This window comes from Phoca vitulina, unplaced genomic scaffold (assembly GCF_004348235.1).
Source record: "Phoca vitulina isolate PV1807 unplaced genomic scaffold, GSC_HSeal_1.0 scaffold50, whole genome shotgun sequence".
NCBI lineage: Eukaryota > Metazoa > Chordata > Mammalia > Carnivora > Phocidae > Phoca > Phoca vitulina.
Genome location: NW_022589753.1, coordinates 12,414,778 through 12,423,179, shown reverse-complemented (window position 1 = coordinate 12,423,179; position 8,402 = coordinate 12,414,778). Strand labels below are relative to the sequence as shown.

The following is an 8,402-nucleotide window of genomic DNA, read 5'->3' as shown; positions in this document are numbered from 1 at the left end:
GCTCAGGGACTAGGACAGCATCGATGGGAACCGTCCCTGTGCCCCGTGCGGCCTTCAGAGCAGGAGCTCATCCCACCCGTGTCGCTGGCCGCCCCGCCGGGGGCAGCCCCCAAAGGAACCCTCCACAGATCAGGATCTTTATATTATAAACTGACTTTTAATAATAATAAAAAAATCTATCATGAATTTAATGAGAAGATCTGTACATTTTAAAGTAAACCAGTGCACAAGGCCCTTGCCCTCGGGGGCTCCTCTCCATCTCCCGCCAGGGGGCTAAAGCACATCTCCATTCGTAGCCGTGTCACCTGTGTCCAGCAACATGCCCACCTCTTGCAACTTAGGCCACAGTGGCAAGACAGGGAGGGTTGGCCCCTGGAGGCCCAGGGGGCCAAGATGCTGGTAGGACTTCAAGCCTCACGGGCAATGGGGAACCCATTCCCGACCTCAGTCACCAGACAAGCGCAGAAGACATCCCCTCCCTGCTACCTCAGCTAGGATGCTTCCCTGCTGGCATACAGAAGCTAGAGGGGACAAACTGCTGAGGAGATCCCAGTGTGGGTCCCTGTGCCCAGGAGGTGGGCAGGCTGGCTTCCTGGCTGGCTGGCTGGCTGAGAAATCCCAAATGCCCTGCTCTGGGCTAACATTAAAAAAATAAGTTACAGAAGCCACCACCCTGCGTTTCCAAGTGGCCCTCCGCCCCGCAGGACAGACACCTGTGTGGTGGCAGCGTCTCAGGTGGGTGGCTCAACCCCCTCCAGCCCCCAGCCCTGGCCCAGCTGCCGCTCCAACCCTTGTGGCCCGGCGTCCAAAGAGAGCAGAGTCATTCATGCTAACACTGACCGATTGCTAGGGAACTGAGGTGGGTGGGAAAAGGAATCATAGTCAATACCTGTAAGTGATACCTTAAGACCCTAATATTAAAAAAAGATGAAATACTGACATTTTTTGATTTTTCAATAATTTAGTTTTTCTCTCTGTTTTAGTAGAAGTGGGAAGTCGTCAACGCTACCTTATGTTGGTCCCCTGTTAGACAATATACCTTTCTTTGAAATTTAAAATGTCAAATATATAATCACACAACCCAGAGGGGGAAAAAAAAAAAATCTCGACAACACCAACAACATAAAAACCCCAAAATAAACCATAGAGATTTCACACCATATAAATAAAGTCGGAGCAAATCTCGTGCCCAGGGCTGATGGCTCAAGTTCTGATGGCAGTTATGTCGGAAGCTGGTGTGGCTTTCGAGTTTCCTCTTGGTGACAGGTGGTGTGCCCTGTCCCTCTGTCTTTCCTGGCAAAGGCCCGGCTTTTCCGAGTCCACCGAGCAGGTTAGTACAGGGTTAGGGGTGAATTGGAAGCTAAGGTGAGGAGGAGGAGGAGACACGTGTGTCGCCTGGAATGTGGACTTAGAAGGAAACCAGGGGTTTCAAAAGTGCAGGTTGAGCCATCCTGAGGCAGCTGGGTCTGCAGGCCTCCAGCTCCAGCGCCCGTGACTTCTCCCCTGTATCCCGGGGACTTGTGGGCAGGAGCCCAGGTCCTGGCTGCACCCATCAGCTAGCTCTGTGGGTCCCCAGCACCCCTCAGGCTTCTGGCCGAAGTGTGGAGAATGGGTCGGCCCAGGGCCAATCGGCCAGCCCCTCCGGGCGTGGGGGCACCGCTTTGTCTTCACAGGAGGGAATGGAGAAGGCTGGCAGGTCCCAGAGTAGGAAGGAGCCTTGGCCAGCTCTGGAGAAGGCCAGCGTGGCCCCCTGTGCCCTCCCAAACCCCAGCTCCAGAGGATGCCGCCAAGCACCCGGCAGCTGTATCTCCACATTCAGAGGTCTCCATCCACCGGCGGCTGGCAGAGGCGGTAGAGCCTGGCGGACAGAGGTGAAGAGCATGAGGAACAGCCAGGCAGGCCATTTTTCTGAACACATAATCCCTGCCCAGAAAACAAAACTCAATAGGTATAAGAAGATGCACGGTGAAACACATCCAGGCTGCACACGCTTTCCCCCAGCTGTCTGGCCCCCTCCAGACTGGCAGTGGGTTTACGAATATAGACGCATCTGCACATGCGTGTTGGCTGTTAAGATACGTGTGTGGGGGTGTATGTGTACATTGTGGGGGGCTGCATTCTTCCACACTTAATGGCAGACCGGACTCAGCGCTCAGCCCCTGGAGTTCTTTTCCACTTAACAGATCTTGGGAACCTCTCCAGCACCCCATGAACAGCCCCGGTTTCCCTAACGTCTGCAGTGGCAAGATTCTGAGCTTCATTTGCCAGGAAGAAGGAGCCGCTACATGGGTCTCAAGCAGGAGAGACTTGACAGCTCTGCTGTGAGGAGGAGGATAGCAGGGGGACCAGCCAGGAGGCTGCCGCGGGGACAGGGGCAGGACAGAGAAGTAAGGCAGCGCAGCCATCGGGAGCTCGGCCCCTGGGCCCCCAGAATCCCAGCTCTGCCATCTACTAGCTGTATGACCTGGGACAAGATACTTAACCTCTCTGTGCCTCAGTGTCCCCACCGGCCACCTAGAGAGAATGCTCACAGGGTGGTTGTTTGGTAAAGAAATAAGAACAGTGCCTGGAGTGGTATTCGTCACTCCCCAAAGTGGGTCCCCATAAATGAGACATGAAGGCCCATAGGAACACCAGAGTGGGGGGGGGGGGCCTGCCTGGCGTGAGGCCGGGAGTTTCATGCCCAGCCCAGGTCCTGGCCTTCTGGGGCGTGGGGGGGGGCGGAGCAGCCACTCACCGCGGTGCACCCTGGGGCATCTGATCCTTGACTCGGAGGTTTTTCGCCAGAATCTCCACCCTGGGGCCCTGGGAAGAAAGAACCATGAGGCCCGGGACCTGCCTCTGCCCCGAGTTCAGGGAGGAAGTATGTGGGTGCAGGTGGGTGGGGTGAGGGGAATAACCGGAGGCCCCAGAAGCTGAAATCCGGGGCCCCACCAGGTGGGGAGAAGGTCCAAACCTGGGGCTGGTGACACCCAGACCATCCACACAGCCCTTCATCCCACCCTGACTGAGAACCCACCATGCCCTCAGCCCACAAGGCCCTGGAGAGGCCCCGGCGGATGGGGCCGCCTCACCTGCTTCCGCATGATGTCCGTGGCCTGCATGATGCACTTGGGCAGCAGCCCATGGCTCCGAGCCAAGATGGCCGCCTGCTCCAGGGAGACACTCAGGGTGCTCCTGCAGGGGAGGGGCGGGAGGGACCGTCGCTGCGGGGTGGGCCTCATGGCCTGCCCTCTCCCCCCACCCCGAGAACTGCCCCTTCTGCCCTCAGATAACTGCTGGACACGCTCCCTCCCCCTCAGGCGTCTTCTCCCTGAGAGCCCCCCCACTACCCCCTTTCCCTCCTGTCCACCCCCCACCCCTGCCCAGCCTTCCTCCTGGCAGCCAGCACTCCTGCACCCAGTAGGCATTTTACTGCTTTACTCTGGGCACCCCCTAATACGTCAGCACCATGCACCAGGAGCTTTCCTTCGCCTGTTTTCTTCTGATATTCCCAGTGGGCCAGCTCGGAAGAGGTGCTTGGTAAATATTTTTGTTGAAGGAATAAATGAAGTGACTCCCCTAATGCCTCACAACTTGTCAATAGGGCTTGACACGGACACATCTAGTCATCCCTCCCACCTGTTCTGAGCAATTCTAGAACATGGGCTCTGCAGCCAGACCTCTTGGATTCAAGCCTCAGCCAAAGAATCACTCTGTGACCCTCAGCAGGTCAGCGGCCCTCCCCAGGCCTTGGTCTCCTTAACCGCGAGACTGGGGTAGACCATTCCCAGGGCACTACTGACTTGGGCAGGGGGGAGGGCGGGGGGCCTGTCCTGTGCTTGGTAGGATGTTGAGCAGCATCCCTGGCCTCTGACCACGAGATGCCAACAGGACCCTCCTCTCCTCACTGTGACCATCAAAAATGTCTCCAGACATTGCCAAGGGTCCCCTGGGGGGCAAAATGGCCTTGCATAGAAGTGCCTGGAAAAGGCCACACACACTGGCTGCCTATAAAGAGGAGATGAGTCAATCCCTTAACAATGGGGCCTCGTGCACAGTAAGCATTCTCAACAAGCATTAATTGAGCACCTGCTGTGCGCCAGGCGCCGTTCAGTGCCAGGGTAGGGCAGAGAAAGAAAACAAGTCCCTGCGCCCACAGAGCTGGCCGATGCTGGGGGTGACCAGGAATAAACGAACACACGAGCCAAGTGCCTTGTATGTGGGGTGATGGTGGGGCCGTCGGCGGTGCGGAGAGGGTGCAGTTCTAAATAGGGAAGTCAGGGGAGGCCAGTCGGAGAAGGTGACTTCTACTCCCCGCCCCTGGGACAAGCAGCGGGGACAAAGGGCGGAGAGTAGGAGGGCATCCAGTGGGGCACGGAGGCCAGTTCTGCCCCAGTGGAGAGGGGCGAGCTCATGGCGGCCAGTCAAGCAGAACCACACCGCAGACTCTCATGCACACCAACCCCAGAGTCAGGGAGAAAGAGAGTTCCACGGGCCTCCGGGGACCCCCCACTCCTGTAGTCCCACTTCCCAAACGGAGGCCGAGAGAGGGCCGAGGCCACGACTGGGCTCCACAGGCAGTGGCAGAACCGGGACTCAAACCCGGCCCCCGCCCCCTCGTCCTGGGCCCGCAAACCTCCCGGAGCCCGTCCAGCCGCCTCCTGCCCTGACGTCACGGCAGCTCACCTCTGCATGCCCGTGCCACACAGGGCCATCTGGCAAGCGCCCAGGCGGTAGCAGAGCTCGGAGGAGATGGGGATGAGGCCGGCACCCAAGCTCCCACTGGCGCCAGCTTTGGGGTGGACGAAGGACTTCATGAGGCGACAGAGCTCGTCCAGGGCGTTGATGGGGCGTATCAGCTGCAAGGTGCATGCACACACACCGGGACGTTTGCAGGAGGCCCCCACCCGGCCTTCCTCCCCATCGGCTCCCTCCCGTCCAGCTGTTACTGCAGCTGTCCCCCCGGCTCACCCCTCCCGCGGTTACCACCCAGTTAACCTTCCATGACCCCCGCTCAGGGACCATCTGCGGCTCCCCACTGGCCCGCAAGCTGGTGTTCAGTGTTTACGCTGTAATTCAGGCCTGACCTTCCACCTGCCCCAGGTGTGCCCCCAGCTAAGTCAGAGAAGTGCCCCCCCCCGTCCCCCCCAAACAGTACCCTCCCGGGAAGAGCCCCCCCCCCCCCCCGCCCCCGGTGCCTCCAGCTTTTCTCAGTCCCCTGTGCAGGCATTAAATGGTAGTCTGCCAATTCCTTCTGTGTCATCTTACCATTCTGCCAGCCACACTACAGACCCCCGGAGGGCTGTGCCCACTACTTCTCTGGGAGCCCCCAGCCTCCAGCCCCAAGGCCGGTACCCCCAAAGCACAGTCAAATTCGAGGCCTGCCTGAGCCTGGGAAGGCGGTAAAGGCCTGGAGCACACACCCCTGGAAAGCCAAGGGTGCCACATGGGGACGTGGGCCCTGGACAGCCAGATCCCTCCGCTTCTCCAGAAAAGCGAGAAGCCTCCATTCCATTGGAAAGCTTTTGATTTTCAAACGTTGGCAACAAATTCCAATCAAACAAAAAGAACGCCACGTGGCCACATCTGGTGTAGGCCTGCTTCAGAGACACGCGTGGGTAAACGAGGGGGAGCAGGAAGGCGCCAGCAGGGACAAAGCCATCGCAGGAATTCCGAAGCCGGTGGGGAAGAAGCTGGAATTCCTCAAATGGGGAAGGAGTTCTCCCAGGAAGGATATTCCTGGAGGAGGGACTCCAGAGGCCTCAGGGGCTCCTTTGCCAGGATTCTGGCTGCAGTAGGACCCCGGGCCCCGTCTGCAGCATCTTGACCCCAACAGCCCCCAGCTCTGCCCAAGCTCCACGGTGGGGTGAGGGAAGGTGGGGCACACCTGGTCTATCTTCACCGCCGTGGTGCTGGCATCCGTGGGCAGGTTAGACCGTTCCAGGTAAAATGCCCTGAGAGAGAAAGATGGGGTGAGGGTGGGGCCACCACCCCACTGCAGCCACTGCCCCTCTGCTCCTCCAGTGACTCTCCCTGAGGGCACCTTGCCCTGCTCTCCCTGTCCACAGCCCCCTATTCCTCCAACAGCCGGGGGGGTCCCCTATTCCTCCAACAGCAGGAGGGGGGTCACCTATTCCTCCAACAGTGGGGGGGAGGGGGTCCCCTATTCCTCCAACAGTGGGGGGAGGGGGTCCCCTATTCCTCCAACAGCGGGAGGGAGGGGGGATGACAAGGGGGCTCCTGGGCAGCCCCCCACAGGCTCTCCTCGGATGCCACCTCTCCCTGCCTGCTGTCAGAATCAGCACCCGACCTCCCCACTGTCTATCCCCTTGTCCTACTGAATCTCTCCTCTGAGCACTTGTTACCACTTGACATGGTACAATGCTCTGTGTCTACTGGCTTATTGCTCATCTCCCCCTCTAAAAATAGGGCTCGGCCAATTTTTTTCTGTAAAGGGTTGAAGAGTAAATATTTAATGGACCGGACCGTCTCCTTCAAGATGCTACTCAGCTCTGCTGCGCTAACACAAAAGCAGCCCCAGACAGTACGTACACGAGTGACCGTGGCTGGGTGCTAATAAAACTTTATTGAGAAAGCAGGGCAACTGCCGCTCTAGAATCTGCACTCCATGAACAAGAGGCTCTGTTTGGCCACTGCTGACTCCAGAGCATCCAGAACAGAGCCTGACCCACAAAAACTCTTGCTTAACGTGCGCTGAATAAAGGAAGGATGGATGAATGAATGCTCTCAGAGGCAGTATTTAAAATACTCAACAAATGGCACAGGACTGATTGATGGCATCAGTCAATCCAGAGAGACACCAGTTTTAATGATACAGCTGGATATTTTCCCTGAACAAACTAATGAAAGCACCATTCTCCCATTTCCAAAGGGTAAAGCGGGGCCCCAAGACAGTAAAGCTCTTACACACCCCAAAATCCTGAACTGATTTTCAGCCTACCTCTTCCACAGGGGAAGAAGGTGAGGCAGGAGTAGGAAGGAGCTGGGCTGAGTGGTGGTAGTGGGAGCTGCCTCCCTGGGCCTGAAGCTTCCTTCTGGCAGAGGTGGTCCCTGCTCTCCACTTCCCTCTAGGGGGTTCTCTTCTCAGCAGGGCCAAAGCCCTGGGGACCACCGCCCCTTCCTCCCTTACCCCCAGGTTCAAGAATCCCAGGGCCCCTGCCCCAGTTCCCACTCCCACACAGAATCAAACAGGCAGCTCCTCTCAACTGGAAAAATCTGCTTTGAAGCAGAACAGACCCAGTTCAAAGCTCAGCTCAGCCACAGTCTATCTGTGTGACCTTGGGCAAGCTGGGTGTGCTCTGGGGGCCTCAGTTCTCTCATCTGTAAAGTGGGTTAGAATGGCCTACTGTGACTGCTGGGAGGATCTGAAGAGCCGGTGTACACAGAGGGCCTGGCCCACTCGCACACATGCTAATATCCGCCCTTCCATGGCAGTGTCCAGACTCCTGTCCCCAACATGCAGCCCAGGCAGTTACCTGAGTTTGCGGTAATACTGCTGAACCTTCTCCAGGGACTGGGCATTGATCTCCTGCTGCAAATCTTCCACAGCCTGGCTGCCTGGAGGAGGCGGCCCCTCCGCATTCTCCAGAGCTATGAAGGAAGAAGAGGGAGGGCAGGTGTTTGGGTCCCAGTGTGCTCAGAGGCTGCAGCCATCCCCAGCGGGCCCCCCTCAGCAACCCCCAGCTCACCTTTCGTGAAGAGCACGGTGTGCAGCCTCAGGCTGGCCCCGCCCTCCAAGCGGGAGGGCAGCTTGGAGAAGTGGTAGCTGTCGAGGTAGAAGACGACCTTCAGCGCCTGCCGGCTGCCCTCAATGTGGTAGAAGATGTTGGTGTCTGTGGGAGGACATGGAGGGGCAGGGTGGCTCACCACGTGGGCCCGAGGGGAGCCCTGCCCCCTCTTCACTAGGGCAGCTTCACACCTGCCTTCAGACCTCCAGAAAGGCATCCCAGGACCTCCCTGTCTCCCCTCAAAGGAGTAGCCTCAGAATCCCTTGCCTCCCACCTTCAGAGAGGCATCCCAGGACTTCCCTGTCTGCCCACCTCAGAGCACTGGTCAGCCATCCCTGCCCTCCCGCCCGTCAGGGCTAGCCTCGAACAGCCCCATCCTCCCGTCCGCCAGGGCTAGCCTCGGACAGCCCCATCCTCCTGCCCACCAGGGCTAGCCTCGAACAGCCCCGTCCTCCCACCCTCCAGGGCTAGCCTCAGACAGCCCCGTCCTCCCGCTCTCCAGGGCTAGCCTCGAACAGCCCCATCCTCCCGCCCGCCAGGGCTAGCCTCGGACAGCCCCGTCCTCCCGCTCTCCAGGGCTAGCCTCAGACAGCCCCATCCTCCCGCCCGCCAGGGCTAGCCTGGGACAGCCCCGTCCTCCCACCCGCCAGGGCTAGCCTCCGACAGCCCCGT

The 8,402-nt window shown here is 58.8% G+C and overlaps 1 protein-coding gene across 1 annotated transcript in view; it reads right to left on the bottom strand.

Annotated features, from left to right (window-relative positions):
* Positions 1-941: 941 nt before the first annotated feature.
* Positions 942-8,402, bottom strand: part of PREX1 (phosphatidylinositol-3,4,5-trisphosphate dependent Rac exchange factor 1) — a 175,804-nt gene continuing 168,343 nt past the window's right edge. The window contains exons 34-40 of the mRNA XM_032387778.1: positions 7,692-7,835; positions 7,479-7,593; positions 5,870-5,936; positions 4,669-4,841; positions 3,075-3,177; positions 2,738-2,805; positions 942-1,858 (exon numbers count right to left, since the gene is read on the bottom strand). Coding sequence (XP_032243669.1) covers positions 1,816-1,858; positions 2,738-2,805; positions 3,075-3,177; positions 4,669-4,841; positions 5,870-5,936; positions 7,479-7,593; positions 7,692-7,835 — 713 coding nt within the window. The 3' untranslated portion in view covers positions 942-1,815. The remainder of the gene's footprint in view (positions 1,859-2,737; positions 2,806-3,074; positions 3,178-4,668; positions 4,842-5,869; positions 5,937-7,478; positions 7,594-7,691; positions 7,836-8,402) is intronic.